The 25,749-nt window shown below is 42.4% G+C and overlaps 1 protein-coding gene across 1 annotated transcript in view; it reads left to right on the top strand.

Moving 5' to 3' along the window:
- GABRR3 (gamma-aminobutyric acid type A receptor subunit rho3) overlaps nucleotides 1–25,749 on the top strand; it is a 964,887-nt gene that overhangs the window by 611,376 nt on the left and 327,762 nt on the right. The window contains exon 6 of the mRNA XM_078657818.1: nucleotides 19,128–19,280. Within this exon, the coding sequence (XP_078513944.1) occupies nucleotides 19,128–19,280 (153 nt within the window). The remainder of the gene's footprint in view (nucleotides 1–19,127; nucleotides 19,281–25,749) is intronic.

The raw sequence follows: 25,749 nt of genomic DNA, 5'->3' as shown, positions 1-25,749 counted from the left end.
GGCACCTGTTGCTCGATTAGGAGAGCTGTCGGTGAAAACTAATTGGCGTGTAGGATAAAAGGTTTGGTCTACATGTTTCTACCTATGTGTCAGATTTAACAGGTATTCGTCAGGACCTTGAGGTACTCACGGGACGGTATGCGCACGCTAAGGCGCACCCTATCCTCGTAAGTAGCATTGGGAGAAACAAAATGAGTCTCCTAATAAAAAGGTTTCTTCTTTAGTTTGTGGAAAAAACCTGTGGGAAAGAAAGGCATTGCCAAAAATCTCAATATTCCCTCCATTCCATTACTGACTCCATATGATGCTTGGCAAAAACACACCAACTACACCATTGAAGTCTTATCTATCTGTCTTCATTTCATTCATTTTAAAGCTATATTAGGTATATAATACGCAACCATAAAAGCATTCTAATCATAAAAACAGCAATACATGTTAACAATCCTTCTTTGATTATCTATACCCGTGACCACGCATTTAATAATCACGGTAACATTAAAAAAAATACACTTGCTAAAAGACAATTCAATACCAACTAATACTCTGACTAAAAGAATATAAAAAACATCTTACCTTAAATAGGCAATGATTATGTAAACTTAAACTCGTAGTCACAATACAAAGTGCAATAATACTTCATCTCAATTGATAGTCACCATAATTATGTAGACAGATATCTGGAGGGGTAAAGTACATGCAAACAGAGCAAAATCGAGTTTTTTAACAGAATGTTTGGAGCCAAGAAAAGTAGTAGGAAACCTACATGCTTTCATATGTTAAGGCTCCCAGATGGGAATTATCCTTCCTTCTCCCGATTGACATTAGTATACAGACTATAACTGCAATGCAGATTTTAACATTTTCTAGGCTATAAATATAATTGAAAGCAGGTTTATGAAAATACAATCTGTTAGCTAAGAAAAGGTCTTATGACAGATTTCCTAATATCCAGATAAAAACTACAAAAAAAGTATAAAATGCAGTGTAGTCTGTGAGAACATTCCATCACAAGGACAGTTTGGGAGGTTATGGCTCTACTTTCCCAATCTAGGGTATGCGATCTGGTAGTGTAGGGTGCCCAACCTCAACCTTGTTAGATAAAATTAGTTTTGCACATTTTTTACTGAGTTAAGATACGGTTGAATACCCATCCAGAGAGGGCCTTCGCAATATGATCTAACGCACAACGGTGTCCACCTTACAATTTTTTTTAAAGGTTAAAAATATACTGTAATCAGGGGATTTATTTGCTGTAGTGAAAGGCTATGCAATCCTTAATCATTTCCTCAGTAAACTTAGTCTCGTATTTGGTACAAATCCCATGCCAGAGCGTGATGGCTGCCGTTCTGATAATATCGCTAATGTAAGGTACACATAGCTCCTTATGGACCATGTATGTGGCAGTTGAATTGGGAACACCTAGGACCCTTTTTAGAAATGTATTTTCCTGGATTTGCAGAAGAGTGGTATTTGCTCTCCCTCAGTGTGCTGCTTCATAACACGAGCCTGTTATACACTTAATCCTATATAGTGTAAGGATTACCCTCACATGCTTATTGTCTATTTCTGTAGCAAATCTAAAAATACCCTCGCTCACTCTTAAGAACTTTAGCTTGCATAAATCAATGTGTGTGCCCCAAATACTGTTTCCATTAAAAAGGATACCTAAATAATAGAAAGATGTTATTCTTTTAATGCGGATGCCATCCAAGTGATGTTGCCTACTCTTTACTCTGCTTTTCCCACAGGTCATGACTAAGGTTTTTCTAAGAATCAGATTTAAGTATTTTGCAGTTATGAATTGTGTGAAATGTTCTATTAAGCACTGGACCCCATTTGCAGTCCTTGATAATAGGACTGCATCGTCTGCATATAAGAGTACTGGGGTTACATGTGTACCCACTCTAGGGGCAACAGCACTTAAACTCTGCAGGAATAGGTTGACATTGTTAATATAGAGATAAATAAAAGGGGCACAAGGACACAACCTTGCCGTACCCCACGGGTAACTCTAAAATCAGAAATTCATTCGCCTTTTGGGCCAAAGCGAGCTCTTGAAGTTAAAAAGGAATATATTTTTGATAGATAGATTATGATTTTATGTGGTGCACTCATCCCTTGCAGCGTTTGCCATAATTTAGCATGATTAACTAGATCAAAGGCACTAGTGAGGTAGATGAAACAGAGATGCAAGTGACCTTCTTTGACAAGAGTATATTTCCCTTTTAATAACTCAAGGTTTACGCATTGCTCTACCGTCCATATACCCCTTCTAAATCCATACTGGATCGGGTAGGACATTATTCTTGCTTGCCCAGGATTCCAATCTTTATAACTTGATTCTTCCCATCAATTTGGATGTTGATTCGAGAAGGGATATGGGTTGGTAGTGTTTTGCTTTCCCTCTGTCACCTTTTTTAAAAATAGAGACAATGATGCTCTCCACCCAGGTTGCAGGTAACACTCCTAATGTAGCATTAAAAACACTTAATAAAATTGGTGCCCAATAATGGTATACAACCTTTACAACGCAACTTTTACAACGACCTACCATTACCACGCATTTTTTACAACGCAGGATCCATTACAACGCATACCATTACAACGCATGTATTTACAACGCAGGTACCTTTACAACGCATACCATTACAACGTAAGTATTGGTAAGTATATCATTTTATTAAAAATATTATAAGTTTGGGTTTTTGGGTAAAGGGGTATTTTTAGGGTTCAGGGTCAGTTTTCAGTTTTTGGGTAAAGGGGTATTTTTAGGGTTTAGGGTCAGTTTTCAGTTTTTGGGTAAAGGGGTATTTTTAGGGTTCAGGGTCAGCTTTCAGTTTTTGGGTAAAGGGGTATTTTTAGGGTTCAGGGTCAGTTTTCAGTTTTTGGGTAAAGGGGTATTTTTAGGGTTCAGGGTCAGTTTTCAGTTTTTGGGTAAAGGGGTATTTTTAGGGTTCAGGGTCAGTTTTCAGTTTTTGGGTAAAAGGGTATTTTTAGGGTTCAGGGTCAGTTTTCAGTTTTTGGGTAAAGGGGTATTTTTAGGGTTCAGGGTCAGTTTTCAGTTTTTGGGTAAAGGGGTATTTTTAGGGTTCAGGGTCAATTTTCAGTTTTTGGGTAAAGGGGTATTTTTAGGGTTCAGGGTAAGTTTTCAGTTTTTGGGTAAAGGGGTATTTTTAGGGTTCAGGGTCAGTTTTCAGTTTTGGGTAAAGGGGTATTTTTAGGGTTCAGGGTTAGTTTTGGGTTTTTGGGGTACAGGGGTATTTTTAGGGTTCAGGGTCAGTTTTGGGTTTTTGGGTAAAGGGGTATTTTTAGGGTTTAGGGTCAGTTTTGGGTTTTTTGGGTAAAGGGGTATTTTTAGGGTTCAGGGTCAGTTTTGGGTTTTTGGGTAAAGGGGTATTTTTAGGGTTTAGGGTCAGTTTTGGGTTTTTGGGTAAAGGGGTATTTTTAGGGTTCAGGGTCAGTTTTGGGTTTTTGGGTAAAGGGGTACAGGGTAAAAAGTAAATATAATTAAATTTAAATTACAATAAATTAAATTGATTAAATTAAATTAAATTACATTAATTAAATTAAATTAAATTACATTATATTAATTTTAATTAAATTACATTTAAAAAAATATTATATACTTACCAATACTTACGTTGTAATGGTATGCGTTGTAAAGGTACCTGCGTTGTAAATACATGCGTTGTAATGGTATGCGTTGTAATGGATCCTGCGTTGTAAAAAATGCGTGGTAATGGTAGGCGTGGTAAAAGTATGCGTTGTAACGTCATACATCCCCAATAATGTATGTTAGATTTAAAAACATCAATATGCACCCCGTCCGGGCCTGCAGCATTACCATTTTCACTTTTTCTTAGGGCAGTTTTAATTTCATATAAGGTAATGGGTGCTGTCTTAACAAAATCAACTAGAATGAGATTACTATTAACATCTTTCGCGAGGGTCTCATTATTAGAGTTAAAAATTTGCTCAAAGTGCATCAACCATTCATCTGGAGTTACTAATGTTTCTATCTTTGCCACTGATATATCCTTGAAAAAAAGGTTGATTTATTGTTTTCCAAAACAGATTTGGTTCATGTGTCTCGGCTGCTTGAATCAGTTTTTCCCTTGCCCTCTCCCGGATTTCCATTTTTCTTGTTTTTAACGTTTGTTTGTAGTTTTTCCGTAATGTACAGACCCTTTCTCTATCTCTAGGTCTTGCTTTTAACGCTTCCTTTAATTCCTTATTTAAATTTGAGCAATGCTGATCAAACCATCTAGGGTCATGATCGCTATTTAAAAATATATATATATTTTCAGATATCCAGAGATTGCAGCGGTAATATTGTAAAATGCACTTACTATATCTATATTTAAGAAGAATCTATCCAGGGAGAAATGTAAATATTGGTTTGTTTTTTTTTCGAATATATTTACCATAAATATTGTAGGGTTAAAACCTGACCATTTGATTTTAAATTCCTTTTTCTCCTTGTGTTTTAATATCAACAGAGAATACTCGCACCTTTTCTTGTTGGGGCAGTCTTAGTTTCAAAGTTCAAAATAATGGATGGTGGTCACTAACCGGACTGGCCTGAATGTAACATTTTTCCACTAGTCCCTTGCAATTGCCTGATACTAGGGCATAATCAATGTTTGATGAGGATGTTGCTCCTGCATACGTTTGAATAATAATTTCTCCCTCCTGTTCGTCTAACTCCATAATTTCTAGTTTATATTTATATATAACAGTATTAATTGCTTCTCCAAATGGGTTATGAGGGAAGTGAGAGCTTGGCTCTCTACATTCATCACTATGACCACATTGTTCCCCAGTTGGGATTTGGCACTTTTCACAATGAAAATCACCAGCCAAAATTAGCTAGTAATCTTCCCCCGGGCCCTTTAAAAATTCATCTAGCCCTTCTTACAATGACATAATTTCCATATGTCTTGTGCTATCAAAACATTATTATAAAAATTGATTAAAACTATACTCTGTTTCCCTTTTGTGCAGAGATATAAAATCTGAAAGAACTGTGATTTAATATTAACTTTCCGTAAAATTAATGGCCAAGATACTGAAATTAAGGCCGCTAAGCCTCCTTTTGTTCTTCCTGCCTTTAAGGGAATCGCTTGTGTGGAGATCGTTTTAAAGCCATTAAGAAAGAAAGATTCTGTATGCAGTGTTTCTTGTAGCAAAATTAAAGTGCAATCCTGTATTGTTTTAAGCCATTCTCTATCATTTATCTTATTTTTTACCCCTGCAACATTCCATGACATAGTGGTTAAAAACTCATGTGATGAAAGACCACTTGAGTTAATATTTACAATAGTAATAGGGATACGGTCAAGGTTACCGTCTAGCGGACACACAACGTCCTCCCCCTGTCAATTGATTTCATTGCAACCGCTTAAAGGAGCAAACCAATTACACGTGGGAGGTATCACAAGTGAATCTATGTAGCAGGGTATGTTACTGATATATTGTGTAAACTCATTTCTGGGTTTATAAAAGTAACCGAGTGGAACAGCAATGATGGTTTAGAGGCCCAACACATTTTGGTTTAGAGTTCTTCCAGTAGGGACCCCCCAACATCCGACCATTGAAGACTTATCTGTCTTATTTCAAAAAAGCACACTCAACACGTCCAATATTGACCCCTTAGGATGGTTGATGTGGCCGACGACTTCAAATGCATGTCAATACATTTTCCGAATAGTACAAAAGGTTTTACGCACAGTAGACCTGATTCATGCTTCCCACATTCTCATACAGTTACCACATATTCAGTAGTAAATTATGTCAGCAATGGTTGGAACATACAACACTGTTGTCTGTGAAAAAACACCTTTCTCATTTGTCCAGTGACATCGATTTGGCTGATTTTCTTTTAGGTCCAAAGTCCCCTCGTACAAAACGTTTTATTTATTACGCATATAATGAATTTTGGAAACTATCACAGAGGGAAGCTGTGGTGCATCTGCGCCAAACTGATCAAGCTAATTTAGAAAAAGTCCTTGCAGTAGTAGATAATAGCATGAATACAATGTCTTCCCTTATATATACTTTAGATAATGTTGTGTATTCTCATTGACACTGTTCAGCATGAGGTGTCTGTTTTGTATTATTGTCAAAATCATTACGTTCTGTAATGCAGTTTGCTTGGACTTTGCAAACACTAAAAAATGGAAAAGTACCGTGGGATTATTTGAATGCATCTGCACTGTTTTTGCTGTTTAATTTAATTGATTAACAGAAATTAATGTTCATGAAAGACACCACATACACATTGCTACATATTGAACAATTAGAACAGTTACCGGTTTTGGTAGCCGAGACTGATTCAGCTGTGTTGTTAATACATGGGGTTATTTCACTGCCTTTCTCACTTTTTCAGTTCACAGCATGCATGAAACATCATCACGTTTGAGATATGAGCACCTTGGCAATAATTTTATTAACAAATTATGGTCATTACCTTTCGCTTACAGATGTCAACGCACAGAAAAAGACATTTTTCTTACAGGGGACGACTGTGATTCACAGTAGGAAATTCCCTTGTCTCTAAACAAGTTGAGCTTCACGGAGCCTGTAATGTTTTGGCCCCTAATCTAGCTTGTTTTATGAAAGGTACCCCCGGTCCTGGATATTATTCCTGTATTAACTTTGCTTTCTAACTGTAGTTATCTTATTTTGAATGTCCACGATTGCTGTGGCTTGAGAGCTCGCATCCCGTATTTAGTTTCTCAATGAGTTACATGTTGCAGCAATGTTCTATTTCCACCCCGCATGGGATTGTAGATAGTTTGCTTTGGCCTTCCATTCCAACTTTGAAAACAGATTTCAATAAACTAAGCAGACTCAAAGTGCTATTGTTTCAACAAGAAGTGGCTCTCACGATGGCTTGAGAGTCCTTTGAATTGCAGGTGGAAAGACCCGCGAGCGAGATACATTCGCTGCTAAACACGAATCTCCCACTCCATTTTGGAGAATTAATACACCAAATATTTAATCTGTCTGATACGGAAGCCCTTGCTCACTTTTTTGTTTTTACTTTTTATTAAGGACAAGGTTATACAAAATAGATATCGTACAGACACAGGTGTCCAAAGGTGCTGTGCTGGCACAAAAGTTAACTACAAACCTGAGTCCATAGCCTATTGCAAACAATTTACATTGGATCCAATTATGGCAGGTCTACCCAGGTTCACTACTCCATCTAGGCTGTGGAGGATCACAAATTCCTCCCCTATACTCATTCCATTTGTCCCAAATGTGTGTCCATTTAATGGGACATCCCATGGATTCGTAAACAGTCCTCTCTGTCACTATACACCAGTCCATGTCTTTTACTCATGTTGCAGTGTTGGTGGTTCCTGTGCCTTACACAATCTTGCAATATTCATTTTAGCAATCATCATTCCAAGTGTCAGCCACATTCTCTCTTTAGTGTTTAAGTCTGTAGGGCCCCAAATGTTCCAGAGACACAGCTTGATGTTACAATCAATCTTGTTGCCCATTACTTGCTCCATACACTCCGTCAATTCAGAAAAGTACCGCTGAATAACCGTACATTCCCGGAGTACGTGCACAAAAGTGCCCTCCTGCCCGCATCCCCTCATGCATCCGGCCTCAGTGCTATAACCCATCTTTAACAACATTGGTCCCGGAAGGAATATTCTATGGAGTATCTTCAGCTGTATGAGCCTAAGCCTGTAGGAGATGGCAGTCTCTCTGGGAGAAGCTAAGGCTTCAAGCCATTCCTCGTCCTCCAGTCCTGCAACATCGTATTCCCATTTAGCTCTAAGGGGGTCCGACATGTTATTGATTAGTTTTTTCTATACCAACGATATGGATTTCTCCCGGAGATTTCCATCTAAGTCCCTGTCTTGTAGCGGGGAGGATTCTGGTGTTGTGTAGTTTGTATATAACCTATACAGGATCTGCACGTTTGGATAACATAAACTGTGGGATTGGTGGCGGACTGATTATGTGCACCCCCACCGGATAATTTAGCCTGTCTGTGTCAGCTAGCTTACAGTGCCACTATAATCTCCTCTTACCAAGGAGAGAATAGATTCTGGCAACCTCAGAACATGACAACCCTGATCCCTCAGAATTGTGGAAACAATATACTAACTGTCGCTCAGTCACTCATGCTCACTTTGTTTGTCTCAGAGATACACAGAATAAACAGGCTGGGTATTTTAATAAGAATTTATTGAACAGTTGTTATTCTTGTGTAGAATAGATGAGCTGCAACAACCATTAGAGAATAGCAGAGATATATGATTAGTAGCACTAAGAAAGTAAATGGATGGTATAGTTCTACCGTCTTGCAACAATCATAAATACATACAAGTATATAAAGCACATGATAAAAATGCATACTCTTACGATGCCTCCCTAACTAGATGTACCTGGCAACTGTGTAGGTGTTATGCCAAGAATCCCTCTAGGATCTAGTCAACCCCATTACCTGAGAATGAGAGAATATGGGCCAGTCCTGGTCTCGAGTTGGATACCCCGCGAGGGATGTTAGACCACTGCGAGCTGGAGCATCTGCATGCAGGAGCCTCAGCGTCTTTGGTCAGTGTGTCAGCCGGGAAGTCTTGGTCTTCTCTGTCTTTCTAAGCAAGACATGATGTATATATACCTACAGGTCTCCCCATGGGTCCTACCTTGCTGAGTTACTGTGTCGGCCTAAATGATGACGTGTGGCCTGAACTTTATACAAAGATATTATACGGGAGATGTTCGTCCTGCTGTCAGTCCTGCTGTGCTTCCAAGAAACCTCATGCATAATTTATGAGATTCGAACTAGGGAGAAACCCGCGTTCTGAATGCAATGTTGTATCTGGGTAAAAGGTCAGTTCCTCTGAGCCGTTATCTAGGTAATGTAGGGAAGAATATAGGTGAAAGGTTGCACCTATATCGAGTACCTATATGGACTATAACACCCACTCTTCTTCCAACTGGATGACATATGTAACCTATTACTGTACTACCATCCTAACTAGATATGAGTACGCACAAAGTTTAAAAACATTTCTTTTGCTAAAATGTTTAAAACGTCTAAAAACATCTAAAAACGTAAAAAAAATCAAAATAAATTGCAAGCCATAGCTCTAAAGTGTCCGTAGTTATAGTCTGAACCACTATAAGTATGAAAAGGCCATGTATGCCCAATAAATGAAAGGAATGTCAATGTCAATTTTCTTTTGAGTTCCAAATTTAAGCTTGTTTAAAAAAGGGCGAATTTCTTCCAGCACACGACGAGCCAAAATGAGTCAAATGTTTATGTGTCCTAGCTGGTAGACACAACATTTTTGTTGTTTGCTTCCTATGGCCAGTTGAGCAGATCTGTGTGTTTAAATATATATTCATACTGACCTAGAGGCTTAATTTCGTTCGGTAGAGGATATTCTTGTTCGTATTGCAGAAATTCTTGTGGCTTTAGATTTGGGTCATACCTATATTGTACATCTGTTTCAGTCAGAGAATTAGCCCATTGTATCCATCTCGGATGTAAGGCTTTAGCTTTAGGAATGCTCGCCTTTCTTGCAGTCTCTAAGGCTGGAACCAGAGTCACTTCCATCATTTGTTTCCCCTAAGCCATTGCTCTTTCTCTCACTACAGCAGTCTGTACTGCTGTCAGAATCTTATCTGTGGATGCGAAGAGCATCTCAGCAATTGTGTACAAATATGATTTGTATGCAATTGGTACTGTTTCACCTTCATTATATGTCAGATAGGTGTACCCAGATTGACCCGCAACTATACGGATCACCAGGTTGCATACGTTTACGCGTGTCTGTAATTGTTTGGAAGTAAAGATGTCAGCTTGTAGAGACCAAAAGATATATGCGTGTTCCTGTGCCCATTGTCTAACTGAAAAGTCAGGTTTTATTAAATCGTAGCAGGGTTTTACTCTTTCTGTGTAATCTAAAGTGTATGTTCTACCAAAATTTGGGAATCCTTGGATTGATTGTACGTTTCCTAATGATTTTGGACGTTGGAGCAGCGCACATTTTTCAAAAAAATTGCCTGCCAGGCTTTTCCCTTCACTTGAAAGCTCATATCTTAAAAACAGGAAACTGAGGTGAGCAATGTATGATTTTTTTAGAGTTGAATTTGAAGCCCTCAGATGTAAACCCCAAAATTATGGTATTCACTCTGTTCAAGTGTTCCTCTAGGTCATCGTTCGTTAGATAAATATCATCCACATAGGACAATGCCTCTTCATCCAAATTCTGAAGTAACTCAGTTACCCTGGCGGAAAACAACCCCAGATTGTTCTTATTCCCTTGGGGGAGTCTACAAAATTGCGACTGCAACCCTAGCGCTGAGAATGGCGTTAGATGCCTGCTTTTGGGTGCTATATTTTTGCAGAAAAATCCATTTGAGATATCAAGTGTTGTTTCTTTTTTTTCTGCACAATGTTATTAATTAATGTGGCACTGTGTGCATTTTGGACTACAAATGTCTTAGAGTAAGTGTTTAAATGTCTGTAATCTAAAACTAGATGATATGAATTGTCAGGTTTCATGACCAGAAACAAAGGATTGTTCATTGATGAGATGCAATTTTCAATCACCCCTTGATATTCAAGTTGATCTAAGATCTCCCTGATCTGTTTTTTAGCTTCTTGCTTTATAGGATACTGCCTTTGAGCAGTTGGAGTATTTTTTTAAGTAATGTGGTGGGTTGAATCCTCTTCCCATCCAACATGATTCTTGTATAATGCCGGAGCCTGGGCTACCACCCACTTCTGCGCATATGTGTGTTGTAAGTGCCCGGTTATATGGTCTGAGAATGGCGGGAAAATTACTGTTTCTCCTTCAGGGCAATCCATGCCGAATGCTGGCGGCCAACATCGTCCAGCTAACAAGATGTCATAGCCAAACATCAGGTTCTACCAAAAGAGACCTCTAACTGTCCTACATGTGTCCCCCTCCAATTGGAGTATTAGTTCATATAACTTATGTGAGACACTCACCCTAGTAGCAAGTGTTTCTACTGTGATATTATCATTCAAGTCAGCTGTCACCAGAAATCCCATCAGGTTCAGGCAAGCTAGTGTTACTTCTGCCGCACTGTCCAGCATCGTAAGAGCCCATTCCCCATTCAGTAGTCGAGTCCTCAGAATTCTGAGCATGTCTGATCTTTAGACCTGCAACCTTCTTCTTTTTGAACTGTGGCTTTTGCTTTGGTTTATCTTCTTTTTTGGAATTATAATCTTGAGTGGGCTGCTTGTCGCTGGACTTTGTACGCTCTTCTTATCTATCTGACCGTCTTTCCGTCTCTAAGTTTTTCGATGAACCACGAAAGGAATGAGAGGAACGTGTATCAGTATCCTGATACCTGTCAGGTTTCTTAAAATTATCCCTATTCCTGAGGTTATACCTCTTTTCAGGGGGCTCATGTCCCACTTTTTCTTATTTGAAGCAGGTGTCTCCTTGGAAGTGTCCTTTTCAGGACTGCCCTTCAGTTGTGGTTTCAATGCTTTCCCACCCAAACTGTCTCTGCCCAATTCTGCATATGCTGTTTCAATTATTTTAGGTAGTTTGTGTTCCTGTTCTAAAGGACTGAACTCCCTTAGGTGTTGGTGGATAGCCATTGAATCTGCTTCCCCTTCAATATTAGCCAATAGTATGGCTGATACCTGGGCATAGTTACCTAGTAACTTAATTCCTAAGTTCAGAGCAGGCTCCACTTCATACTCGTTCTGTATTTGTCTGAATACATCTGGTACCACTGCTAATGACGGGATACCATGAGTCCTCATATAAATGGCAGTAAAGACTGTACCCCAAGTGGTACAATCTTCTACTTGTGGTGTTATCCCTATGAGCAAGCAGATTGTTAGCATTCTGTTTTTTTTCATACGGGGTAGTATTCGGGAATACAGCCTCCAGCTGTGTTATTTTCTGAGATACCTAGAATGGCATTTGTTCACGTTTTGTGGGCATTTTGCCCATTACCGCGTGCAATGTTTGTGATGTGATTTTAGTTTGTGTACCCTGAGTTTGAGCTCAATTTATTACAACTATTGCTGGTTGGACTGTAAGTGTCCTCATGACAAATTCCGTCAAGTTTCTATAGATTTTAATTAAATCTTTGTGTTGTGTTAGTAAGTTTCCTACTGGCATTGTTTCAAATTCAGAATGTGGTGTAGGCCGCTAATATCGGCCATGTTACCCCTTCTCCTTTGAGCTGGATGAGTCTTACTTCTTCTTATATGGGGTAGGGCACATTTAAACCAGTATAAGTGTTCCTGGTATGTGAGCAGAACCTCAATATCCTCAAACTGACAATACTCCGCTGGTGCATCTCCTTCTGTGTAGGAGTGAAATGTTTTTGTTCCTTCATTTGCTGCTGGGAATGTAACCCACAAATAAAATACCTCTGTTCTGTTTGGTTCATGTGCCGCAATCATGAAAGCTAATATGCCACCCCTAGCTATTACACCATGCACAAGTAGTTTTAAGGTGATTGTATTTCTATACGTTTCTGCAATCAGAATTGCACCTGCATCTTCTTCTCCACCGAGAGGTTTAGATTTACTAGTATGTTATCTCTGGTCTCAGTCATTCGGTAAAGAAGAAATTTTTCAAGAAAACTAAGATAAGGTGTTTATGGACAATTTAGGAACAACATGTACTTCAAGCTTGATTAACCAACAGCCAATACATAGGATTTTTTATCCTACTCACCTGTGGCGGAGTTTGTGCCCACCTACTCCAGACATCTCTGGTGTTTTGTGAGTAGGGGTCTCTGAGAATTGCACGACTGAACTACTCAGATTCTACTGTTAAATAAGTACCCAACCAACATTTGCGGCGCCATGTCGTGTAGTTCCTATATAATCTATACAGGATCTGCGTGTTTGGATAACAAGTGTAAACTATGGGATTGGTGGTTGGCTGATTCCATGCACCCCCACCGGATACGTTGGCCTGTCTGTATCAGCTAGCTCAAAGTGCCACTATAATCTCCTCTTAACAAGGACAGAATAGATTCTGGCAACCTCAGAAAATGACAACCCTGATCCCTCAGAATCGTGGAAACAACATCCTACTTTTTGCTTAGTCACTCGGGCTCACTTTGTTTGTCTCAGAGATACACTGAATAAACAGGCTGAGCATTTCAATAAGAATTTATTGAACAGCTATTATTCTAATGTAGAATAGATGAGCTGCAACAACCATTAGAGAGTAGTAGCAGGGATATATGATTAGTAGCACTAAGAAAGTAAATGGATGGTATAGTTCTACCATCTTGCAACAATCATGAATACATACAAGTAAATAAAACACATGATAAAAAGTGTGCACTCCTACGATCCCTCCTTAACTAGAAGTACCTAAATGTACCTAGCATCTGTGTAGGTGTTATGCCAAGAATCCCTCTAGGATCCAGTCAACACCATTAACTGAGAATGAGAGAATATGGGCCTCCATCCTGGTCTCGAGTTGGACATCCCGCAAGGGATTTTAGACCACTGCGAGCTGGAGCGTCTGAATGCAGGAGCCTCAGCGTCTCTGGTCAGTGTGACAGCCGGGAAGTCTTGGTCTCCTCTATCTTTCTAAGCAAGTCATCATTTTATATACCCACAGGTCTCCCCAGGAGTCCTACATTGCTGTATTACTGTGTCAGCCTAAAGGATGCCATCTGGCCTGAACTTTATATAGAGATATTATACAGGAGATGTCAGTTCTGCTGTCAGTTTTGCTATGCTTCCAAGAAGCCTCATGCATAATGTATGAGATTCGAACTAGGGGGAAACACGTTTTCTGAATGCAGTGTTGTATCTAGGTAAAAGGTCAGTCCATATGAACCGTAATGTATGTAATGTATTGAAGAATATAGGTGAAAGGTTGCAATGTTACCTGCGCCTATATAGTTGGCTGGGGGTGAGTGCTTGTATTGTCAACGCTCCGTCCATCATTTCCTTTGGTTTTTCTTTGTTCGCCATAAGTTGGCAGCGTATGCTCAGACGTGAGTCCCTTGCTCACTTTGCCACTGGATTCAAACAAGCAGGGCTGAAGAAGGCTGAAATGCCAGAAACCGGTCCTCGGTAGCTTGTTTCCGGTCCAGGGAAGGCATTGCTTGGCAGTTCGGGCTGGACTGTTGCCATGAGGCACAGGGTCAGACTGATTTGCATATGACCATGTCTGAACTGGGGTGGCAGAGTGGGCTAAAGAACGGTGATGGATTAAACCCAGATCAGTTGACTGGGGGTGAGTCCTTGTATTGTCAACGCTCTGTCCATCATTTCCTTTGGTTTTTCTTTGTTCGCCATAAGTTGGCAGGGTATGCTCAGACGTGAGTCCCTTGCTCACTTTGCCACTGGATTCAAGCAAGCCGGGCTGAAGAAGGCTGAAATGCCAGAAACCGGTCCTCGGTAGCTTGTTTCCGGTCCAGGGAAGGCATGGCTTGGCAATTCGGGCTGGAGTGTTCCCATGAGGCACAGGGTCAGACTGATTCGCATATGACCATGTCTGAACTGGGGTGGCAGAGTGGGCTAAAGAACGGTGATGGATTAAAGCCAGATCAGTTGACTGGGGGTGAGTGCTTGTATTGTCAACGCTCCGTCCATCATTTCCTTTGGTTTTTCTTTGTTCGCCATAAGTTGGCTGCGTATGCTCAGACGTGAGACCCTTGCTCACTTTGCCACTGGATTCAAGCAAGCCAGGCTGAAGAAGGCTGAAATGCCAGAAACCGGTCCTCGGTAGCTTGTTTCCAGTCCAGGGAAGGCATGGCTTGGCAGTTCGGGCTGGACTGTTCCCATGAGGCACAGGGTCAGACTGATTTGCATATGGCCATGTCTGAACTGGGGTGGCAGAGTGGGCTAAAGAACGGTGATGGATTAAACCCAGATCAGTTGACTGGGGGTGAGTGTTTGTATTGTCAACGCTCCGTCCATCATTTCCTTTGGTTTTTCTTTGTTCGCCATAAGTTTGCAGGGTATGCTCAGACGTAAGTCCCTTGCTCACTTTGCCACTGGATTCAAGCAAGCCGGGCTGAAGAAGGCTGAAATGCCAGAAACCGGTCCTCGGTAGCTTGTTACCGGTCCAGGGAAGGCATGGCTTGGCAGTTCGGGCTGGACTGTTCCCATGAAGCACAGGGACAGACTGATTTGCATATGGCCATGTCTGAACTGGGGTGGCAGAGTGGGCTAAAGAACGGTGATGGATTAAACCCAGATCAGTTGACAGGGGGTGAGTGCTTGTATTGTCAATGCTCCGTCCATCATTTCCTTTGGTTTTTATTTGTTCGCCATAAGATGGCAGGGTATGCTCAGACGTGAGTCCCTTGCTCACTTTGCCACTGGATTCAAGCTGGCTGGGCTGAAGAAGGCTGAACTGCCAGGAACCGGTCCTCGGTAGCTTGTTTCCGATCCAGGGAAGGCATGGCTTGGCAGTTCGGGCTGGACTGTTCCCATGAGGCACAGGGTCAGACTGATTTGCATATGGCCATGTCTGAACTGGGGTGGCAGATCGGGCTAAAGAACGGTGATGGATTAAACCCAGATCAGTTGACTGGGGGTGAGTGCTTGTATTGTCAACCCTCCGTCCATCATTTCCTGTGGTTTTTCTTTGTTCGCCATAAGTTGGCAGGGTATGCTCAGACGTGAGTCCCTTGCTCACTTTGCCACTGGATTCAAGCAAGCCGGGCTGAAGACGGCTGAAATGCCAGAAACCGGTCCTCGGTAGCTTGTTTACGGTCCAGGGAAGGCATGGCTTGGCAGTTCGGGCTGGAGTGTTCCCATGAGGCACAGGGTCAGACTGATTCGCATATGACCATGTCTGAACTGGGGTGGCAGAGTGGGCTAAAGAATCGTGATGGATTAAAGCCAGATCAGTTGACTGGGGGTGAGTGCTTGTATTGTCAAAGCTCCGTCCATCATTTCCTTTGGTTTTTCTTTGTTCGCCATAAGTTGGCAGCGTATGCTCAGACGTGAGACCCTTGCTCACTTTGCCACTGGATTCAAGCAAGCCAGGCTGAAGAAGGCTGAAATGCCAGAAACCGGTCCTCGGTAGCTTGTTTCCGGTCCAGGGAAGGCATGGCTTGGCAGTTCGGGCTGGACTGTTCCCATGAGGCACAGGGCCAGACTGATTTGCATATGGCCATGTCTGAACTGGGGTGGCAGAGTGGGCTAAAGAACGGTGATGGATTAAACCCAGATCAGTTGACTGGGGGTGAGTGCTTGTATTGTCAATGCTCCGTCCATCATTTCCTTTGGTTTTTCTTTTTTCGCCATAAGTTGGCAGGGTATGCTCAGACGTGAGTCCCTTGCTCACTTTGCCACTGGATTCAAGCAAGCCGGGCTGAAGAAGGCTGAAATGCCAGAAACCGGTCCTCGGTAGCTTGTTTCCGGTCCAGGGAAGGCATGGCTTGGCAGTTCGGGCTGGACTGTTCCCATGAAGCACAGGGACAGACTGATTTGCATATGGCCATGTCTGAACTGGGGTGGCAGAGTGGGCTAAAGAACGGTGATGGATTAAACCCAGATCAGTTGACAGGGATGTGAGTGCTTGTATTGTCAATGCTCCGTCCATCATTTCCTTTGGTTTTTCTTTTTTCGCCATAAGTTGGCAGGGTATGCTCAGACGTGAGTCCCTTGCTCACTTTGCCACTGGATTCAAGCAAGCCGGGCTGAAGAAGGCTGAAATGCCAGAAAGCGGTCCTCGGTAGCTTGTTTCTGGTCCAGGGAAGGCATGGCTTGGCAGTTCGGGCTGGACTGTTCCCATGAGGCACAGGGTCAGACTGATTTGCATATGGCCATGTCTGAACTGGGGTGGCAGAGTGGGCTAAAGAACGGTGATGGATTAAACCCAGATCAGTTGACTGGGGGTGAGTGTTTGTATTGTCAACGCTCCGTCCATCATTTCCTTTGGTTTTTCTTTGTTCGCCATAAGTTTGCAGGGTATGCTCAGACGTCAGTCCCTTGCTCACTTTGCCACTGGATTCAAGCAAGCCGGGCTGAAGAAGGCTGAAATGCCAGAAACCGGTCCTCGGTAGCTTGTTACCGGTCCAGGGAAGGCATGGCTTGGCAGTTCGGGCTGGACTGTTCCCATGAAGCACAGGCACAGACTGATTTGCATATGGCCATGTCTGAACTGGGGTGGCAGAGTGGGCTAAAGAACGGTGATGGATTAAACCCAGATCAGTTGACTGGGGGTGAGTGCTTGTATTGTCAATGCTCCGTCCATCATTTCCTTTGGTTTTTATTTGTTCGCCATAAGATGGCAGGGTATGCTCAGACGTGAGTCCCTTGCTCACTTTGCCACTGGACTCAAGCTGGCTGGGCTGAAGAAGGCTGAACTGCCAGGAACCGGTCCTCGGTAGCTTGTTTCCGATCCAGGGAAGGCATGGCTTGGCAGTTCGGGCTGGACTGTTCCCATGAGGCACAGGGTCAGACTGATTTGCATATGGCCATGTCTGAACTGGGGTGGCAGATCGGGCTAAAGAACGGTGATGGATTAAACCCAGATCAGTTGACTGGGGGTGAGTGCTTGTATTGTCAACCCTCCGTCCATCATTTCCTGTGGTTTTTCTTTGTTCGCCATAAGTTGGCAGGGTATGCTCAGACGTGAGTCCCTTGCTCACTTTGCCACTGGATTCAAGCAAGCCGGGCTGAAGACGGCTGAAATGCCAGAAACCGGTCCTCGGTAGCTTGTTTACGGTCCAGGGAAGGCATGGCTTGGCAGTTCGGGCTGGAGTGTTCCCATGAGGCACAGGGTCAGACTGATTCGCATATGACCATGTCTGAACTGGGGTGGCAGAGTGGGCTAAAGAACGGTGATGGATTAAACCCAGATCAGTTGACTGGGGGTGAGTGCTTGTATTGTCAACGCTCCGTCCATCATTTCCTTTGGTTTTTATTTGTTCACCATAAGTTGGCAGGGTATGCTCAGACGTGAGTCCCTTGCTCACTTTGCCACTGGATTCAAGCAAGCCGGGCTGAAGACGGCTGAAATGCCAGAAACCGGTCCTTGGTAGCTTGTTTACGGTCCAGGGAAGGCATGGCTTGGCAGTTCGGGCTGGACTGTTCCCATGAGGCACAGGGTCAGACTGATTTGCATATGGCCATGTCTGAACTGGGGTGGCAGAGTGGGCTAAAGAACGGTGATGGATTAAACCCAGATCAGTTGACTGGGGGTGAGTGCTTGTATTGTCAACGCTCCGCCCATCATTTCCTTTGGTTTTTATTTGTTCACCATAAGTTGGCAGGGTATGCTCAGACGTGAGTCCCTTGCTCACTTTGCCACTGGATTCAAGCAAGCCGGGCTGAAGAAGGCTGAAATGCCAGAAATCGGTCCTCGGTAGCTTGTTTCCGGTCCAGGGAAGGCATGGCTTGGCAGTTCGGGCTGGACTGTTCCCATGAGGCACAGAGTCAGACTGATTTGCATATGGCCATGTCTGAACTGGGATGGCAGAGTGGGCTAAAGAACGGTGATGGATTAAACCCAGATCAGTTGACAGGGGGTGAGTGCTTGTATTGTCAATGCTCCGTCCATCATTTCCTTTGGTTTTTATTTGTTCACCATAAGTTGGCAGGGTATGCTCAGACGTGAGTCCCTTGCTCACTTTGCCACTGGATTCAAGCAAGCCGGGCTGAAGAAGGCTGAAATGCCAGAAACCGGTCCTCGGTAGCTTGTTTCCGGTCCAGGGAAGGCATGGCTTGGCAGTTCGGGCTGGACTGTTCCCATGAGTCACAAGGTCAGACTGATTTGCGTATGGCCATGTCTGAACTGGGGTGGCAGAGTGGGCTAAAGAATGGTGATGGATTAAACCCAGATCAGTTGACTGGGGCTGAGTGCTTGTATTGTCAACGCTCCGTCCATCATTTCCTTTGGTTTTTCCATATGTTACAGTGATTCACATATGTAGTAATGTTCCCAGAATCAGAAGAGGGCACAACGTTTTCTAGTTTCACAGGACAAATAATATAAAATGTAAATTTGTTAATTCTGGTGCAAAAGGCACATGGCACCGAAGCTCTGATTGGAAATTATTTACAATGATAATATTTGTTAAGTGCTTATATCAGAAACACTAGGAATATGCTTGATAGCCTTAAGATTAATATATGACATGTTTCTCCTCATGTATATTTCATACAGGTTGGTACAACAGGCTCTTCATCAATTTCATCCTCAGAAGGCACATCTTCTTCTTTGTGTTGCAATCCTACTTCCCGGCTATCCTCATGGTTATGCTTTCATGGGTTTCCTTCTGGATTGACAGAAGAGCTGTTCCAGCTAGAGTGTCACTAGGTAAACATTTATCTCTTATTTTGTTTCTGGAGTGTGAAATATTGCTGAGGTACAATGGAGTTAAGGTTATGACTGAGCGAGTGAGTTATTCAAAACACTTACGCATCTCTCTGTTCTATAGCACTCTCAAGACAGTAGAAGCCAGCTGTGTTAGAAATAGCCATTGTTTATAAGGACTGCTAATACAGTTCAAATTAGATGTTTGTCAGAGTTTGGACAGTAGTGCGTTCAAAGTTACAGTTTATTGGGCTGCAAAATAGTACCGACCTTTGGTGAAGCACCAACATTTTAAAACTTTTAGCATTTAATTATCTGTAGGTGAAAGCATCTTGTGGCCCATACCAAAAATGTACAGAGGGTGTAGAGAACAACTATTGCTTACCGTTGGTTAACATTATTGACAATCTTATTAATTTCTTCTTATTTTAATAGCTTCCCCTCCTCTTCTTGCATGTCTGTCCCCTGGAGCATATCCTCTCTACCATACTTTTGATAGGATGACTTGTATCTTTCCACTGTTCACTTTAAGGGGACTTCTTTTTTGTGTTTAATTAAGCACTCCATGAAAGTGCATGTGTTTTCCTGCCGTCTCTCTCTCTCTCTCTCTCTCTCTCTCTCTCTCTCTCTCTCTCTCTCTCTCTCTCTCTCTCTCTCTCTCTCTCTCTTTCTCTCTCACTCTCTCTACCTGTGCTGCTTACCTTCCTTCTAACACCCACCCCCATTGCATTCCCTTTACCGCCTCCATCCATTCTTCCGTTGCTCCACTACTCCTCACAGTCCTCACAACAAATCTTTTCATTTAATTTGACTTTTTGGGGAGGGTGGTAGATACATTACATGTGTGCCTGTCCTCTCTAAAAGCCAGTAATTTAATGCAGCTCTGTTGCTTCCTCACCCCCCACCCACGCCTCGTATTGCTTCCCTCTAACAGCTTCCCCATTGCTCTCACCCCCTCCAAGTCATTTGATTTTTTTAAATTCTTGTTATGAAGGGCCCGGCAACTGCTGTTTGGTGCTGGCTCACTACGCTATCCCAAAGGCACTTTGGCACCAGTTAACTGTCATATTTTTTTCACTTACTAATCTAAGTGGCATTCACGCATTAAAAATTTATACCTGCATCATTCCATATGCCCCATGCACATAGACTTGTCACCACGCATGCACTTCTACAAAATGACGTGGCCAGCAAAAGCAGCGTGTCATCACACCTTTCTCTTTTGCCGCTGATGCCTTACGGTATCAGCAAACAGCATTTAGCTTTTTGCAGATGCTGCATAGCATTTACAAAAAATATTGGCAAAGCCAATAGGTCAACAAGATGAAAGTGCATGTGTTTTCCTGCCCTCCCCCCCTCTCTCTCTTTCTCTCTCTCACTCTCGCTCTCTCTTTCTCTCTTTCTCTCTCTCTCGCTCTCTCTCTCACTCTATCTGTGCTGCTTACCTTCCTTCTAACACCCACCCCCCATTGCTTTCCCTTTACCACCTCCATCCACTCTTCCGTTGCTCCACTAGTACTCACAGTCCTCAAAAAAATCTTTTCATTTAATTTGACTTTTTTGGGAGGGTGGTAGATGGCATTTGTTCCTGTCCTCTCTAAAAGCCAGTGATTTCAAGCAGCTCTGTTGCTCCCTCACCCCCACCCACGCCTCGGAGCACTTCCTCCTAACTGCTTCTCCATTGCTTCCACCCCCTCTAAGTCAGTTACATTTTTAAAATTATTTTTATGAAGGGCCCGGCAACTGCTGTTTGGTGTTGGCTCATTCCGCTATCACAAAAGCACTTTGGCGGCAATTAACTGTCATATTTTTTCATTTACTAATCTAAGTGGCATTCATGCATTAAAAAATTATACCTACATCATTTTATAGGCCCCATGCACATGGACATGTCACCACGCATGCACTTCTACAAAATGACGTGGCCAGCCATAGCAGTGTGTCATCACACCTTATTTTCTCTTTTGTCGCTGATGCTGTATGGTATCAGCAAACAGCATTTTGCTTTTTGCAGATGCTGCATAGCATTGACAAAAAACATTGGCCTATCGGTTTTGCTAAAACTTGTCATAACAATATAGAAATGTAGGTTTAATCAGCTCACTCAGTACACAATATACTCATGCCCTGGGCATTTTCCACCAAGAAGCTCTTTACTCCCCAATTCTTCTCAATGTAGCATTTCATTAGATATCTCATACACGTCATACCTCATCTCCTGATCAACACCTCCAAAACAGAAGTTCTTCTCATCTCTCTTCCGAACCACACCCCCAAGGTAGATCTTTGGTTGAATCACCTCACTGCTTTCAACTGCTCCCCCTCATTATAGACTCAGCCAAATCTCCCGGAATCACTCTTGACAAGCACCTTAACATGAAGATTCATATCAGCAATGTGTGTAAGGGGGCTAATCACTCGATGGGGACACTCAGAAACATCAAACCATTCCTTCCACTAACTGATTTCAAGCAGGTGGTACAAGCGCTTGTTTTGCCGAGGCTAGACTATGGCAGAGCTATACTTTGTGACCTCTCCAAATACACACTGGCTCCACTAAGCGCACCACTGAACTCCGCAGCATGACTGATTGCAGGTTCCAAATGAAATGCCCACATATCCCCAGTCCTAAAATTGCTTAACCCCTCCCATGCTGATGACGCGCTCAGCTCGTCATCAGCCACGGTGCTCGTGTGCTGATGACGAGCTGAGCTCGTCATGGCCGTTAGAACGCTCACACACGGGGATAATTCCCCCGCTGTGCTGAGCGTTCTAAGGAAACTGGTGTGGCCGTGACGAGCTCAGCTCGTCATCAGCACATGAGCACCGTGGCTCATGACGAGCTGAGCTCGTCATCTGCACGGGGCGCTGTGCGCTCCCCCCAGCACAGCGGGGGAATAACCCCCGCAACCAAAGGGTTAAATGGTTGCCCTACGAAGCTCGAATTCAGTTAAAGATTGCCGTTCTGGTGCACAAAGCCCTCCATTTCAAAACTCCCTGGTACCTAGCGCAAAATTTTGAATTATCCTGTGGTGGTAGAGCCTCAAGAAGGGCTAACTCTTTCCTCTTGATACCACGCGTCTTTAGCAAAAAGGGAACCTGCCACGGTGCCTTCTCCGGCGCTGCCATTAAGATATAGAACTCTCTTCCACCAGAAGTACGCAGAATCTCCTCCATGTTCTTACCTTAATTGGGTTAGGATCATCTGCGCTAAGTCATTGATCCTACAACCATTAGACCCTCAGTTGATGCTGCTCTTCTTTACCTTATCGTGTGCCCTCCTCGTAGCCTCCTATGTACATGTCTATTGTATTACTTGCCTTTGACCCCTTTGTCTTGTAATCGTGTGATTATTCTTGTTTGTTATTCCCACTTGATGTCGATATTGCATTTATTACCTCCCTCCCATCCTTTTGTAAAGCGCTCTGATATCCTTCGGGATCTTGTTCGCGCTATATTAATCTTTATAAAATAAAATAAATAAAATACCTCGCAACATTAACTTCTGTTTCATCTCTCCTTCTTAATGATGTATATCCCATTTTCCTACTTCCTCCTTCCCTATATGTTTCCACTACCCAGGTGTAATGGATTGAATTCTAGAAATCACACTGTTCCTTATTTTTATATCTTGAACCCGATCTCATTACAGTCGCTTTATTCACCAGCATTACAACTATTGCCCATCTATTTAGGCTCTGCAAAAAAACAGTTATTCATGCCTGTTATTCTTTTATTTCATATACAATTGCCTATTTGGCTTTTTCGTTTTAGTGGGAGGTCTGGCCAGAATTTCGCCATTATATTCATAATCATAATGTAGACTAGGAATCACAAGTTCTTTTAGTCAATCAAATTACCTAATTCTGCCTTTATCAAGCAGGTGTTACTATAGCTTATATTCTGTGTTCCCCCTTTCCCCTTTTCTGCCAAGCTTACTGTATGTCTGCTAGTACTTATCATGAACATTTCACATAAGGGCATAGGGAGGAGAGTTCTCTATTCTCCTGTGAACTCTTTTACATACTCTGTACAATGTTTATATTTATATTTGTTTGTAATGTGAATAACTAAAATGCTTCTGGAAGCAATCCTATGTGGTTTAGGGGATTTGCTCTTCTATAATTCTTTCAAGCACCAGCAATGTATCTGTTATTGTGCTCTCAGCTACTTAAGTTGTCTGTCTCTTTCCGTTGAGCACGTGGCAGTGTTATAACCGATACACAATCCATTGCATCTGCAGTGAAGAGATAGTCCACATATGACAATCTATGTTTGCCCTTCTAATGCTAATCCCTATCCCCGAAAAATGGACACAAATGTTTGTTCTCTGTTACAATTGCTATTAGAAAGGGGAAAGACAATGGCCCACTCTGCCTTGCAGCAATGTGGAATCCATTCGTCAGTGACTATCTCCCAGTTCAAAGCCTGGACAACAGAACAGTGTACAATAACCTAATTCATATAGCAATTTGAACCCGAACCCCTCCAATTTCTTCAGGGTCAGGACAAAGAACTCGCAAATTAGACTTTCAAATCTTCCCAAAAATGGATATAGGCAACTCCTGGTTATGTTACATTTGATGGGCCCGATTCACAAAGGTAAACTGAGGCACAAGTCTAACGTTATGACTTTTGGCATTTACAAAAGCCATTTACTACTTGTAAATGCCCTTAGTGAATACCAAACGTTGAACTTTACGACTTGGGGTATTCCCAAAGGGCATTAACGAGTAGTAAATGTGAATACCAAAAGTTGTAAAGTTAAACTTTCGTCTCATTTTACCTTTGTGAATAGGGACTGATGTATTGCATTATCTATGCTTTTACTTTAGTATTAGAAACTGTACCAGTGAGTAATCTAAGTGCCTGATTTAGAGATTGGTGGCCGGGATACTCCGTCACAAATGAGTTGGAAATACCTTCCACCCTAATGCAAGTGCATTATATCCTATGACATTTGCAATACTGCAAATAGGTATCTGTCATGCTTGTGACAGAGGCTGCTGAACTCTAAGGGGCATATTTACAAGATAATGACGCAGCAAAGCGCTGCAAGCCATCTTGCTGTGCCGAGCTGCGTCATAAGCAAAGTGCAGTGGTCCATCGTATTTAAAACAATACGACGCATCCCCGTTCTCTGAGCTGGTGCACAATGGGCGCCTAGCGCCAATGCCGGTACCCTTACACCATGGTGCAAGGGGGCCTGCATTGCTGGTATAATTGTTTTTGTGCTGGAAGGAAAACGCCCTGCACAAAAACAGAATGCAGCACACAGAGTAGGAGGAAAAAAGAGGAGAACTAAAGGTATTTCTCCTTGTTGCTCCACTTTATACCTCCCCTAGGGAGGCGTTAGAATCTGAAGCATTCCCAGGTTCACGAAACCTTGTAAATCTGGGAATGCATAAGAACCCATGGGTGTTGCCAGGGAACACCCATGAAACACCCCTTTCATGCAGAGTAATGCTTGAAACAGGGTCATTTTTACAAGGCTGTGAAAAGCCATGTAGGGTGCCTTTGCATTGCCTTGCACAAATGGGCCTGCATTCTGACCCACGGGAGAGTAAAAAGAAAGTGACGCTCTGGTGGGCCAAGGAGCATGTAAATATGCCCCTAAATCGGACCCTGTTTCTCCAGTTTGGAACAATGGGTCTAATTAGATGGGTAATTAATTTGAATTTTAGGCCGATTTGATCTGATTCCACTCTCTCTCAGTACTCCACTTTTTGAATCATAATGGAACTTAATCCTTTACTCAGAACTATAAGCCTGATTTTGAATTTTGACGAACAGTACTTCATTCACAAGGGTGCCATCCTGATTGACTACCGCCCATTAAATTTAGAGATGACCACCAGCTCAATGGACATCTCTGTACACTGACAGGAACCACTATCATGGACGTTCCTTTCAGTTTACAAAATTTACACGGCCACCAACCAAACTTTTTTATTTATTGTTTTTCGGAAACAAACAACAAATCGAAAATTTGTTTCTGAAAAAACAAAAACATTTGTGAATTTTTTCCAGGTTATATGGGTAATTTTTTTTCCTGTCCCTCATTAATAGGTTTTTCCTGGCGATGACTGATAGGAAAAAAAGTAATTAAACGGTACACGCTAAATGGGGCGGGTGTAGTAATGTCCTTCCTTGACAGCCTCTACTCCGTCAGAGGAAGTTTTCTGTCGACAGAGCCAACTGGATCTCCGTCCACAGAAAGTTCATTAAGGTCCATCCGTATATAAATGTGAATCAAGTTAAAATTCTGTTTTTTTGCAGAACAACCTTTACAACGAAACTTTTACAACGCACTACCATTACAACGCGGTCATTACAACGCAAACCATTACAGCGCATTGCGCTGGGGGGTGCTCTAGGATAGGGAATAAGTTTAATTTACTATCCAACACCTTCCCTAGTGTCCACGGGGACTGGTGTTGGAATAGTAAATTAAACTTTTCACTATCCAGCA

This window comes from Lissotriton helveticus, chromosome 8 (genome assembly GCF_964261635.1).
Source record: "Lissotriton helveticus chromosome 8, aLisHel1.1, whole genome shotgun sequence".
Lineage (NCBI taxonomy): Eukaryota > Metazoa > Chordata > Amphibia > Caudata > Salamandridae > Lissotriton > Lissotriton helveticus.
The sequence above is the reverse complement of the archived record's forward strand: the minus strand, read 5'-3'. Positions and strand labels throughout refer to the sequence as shown.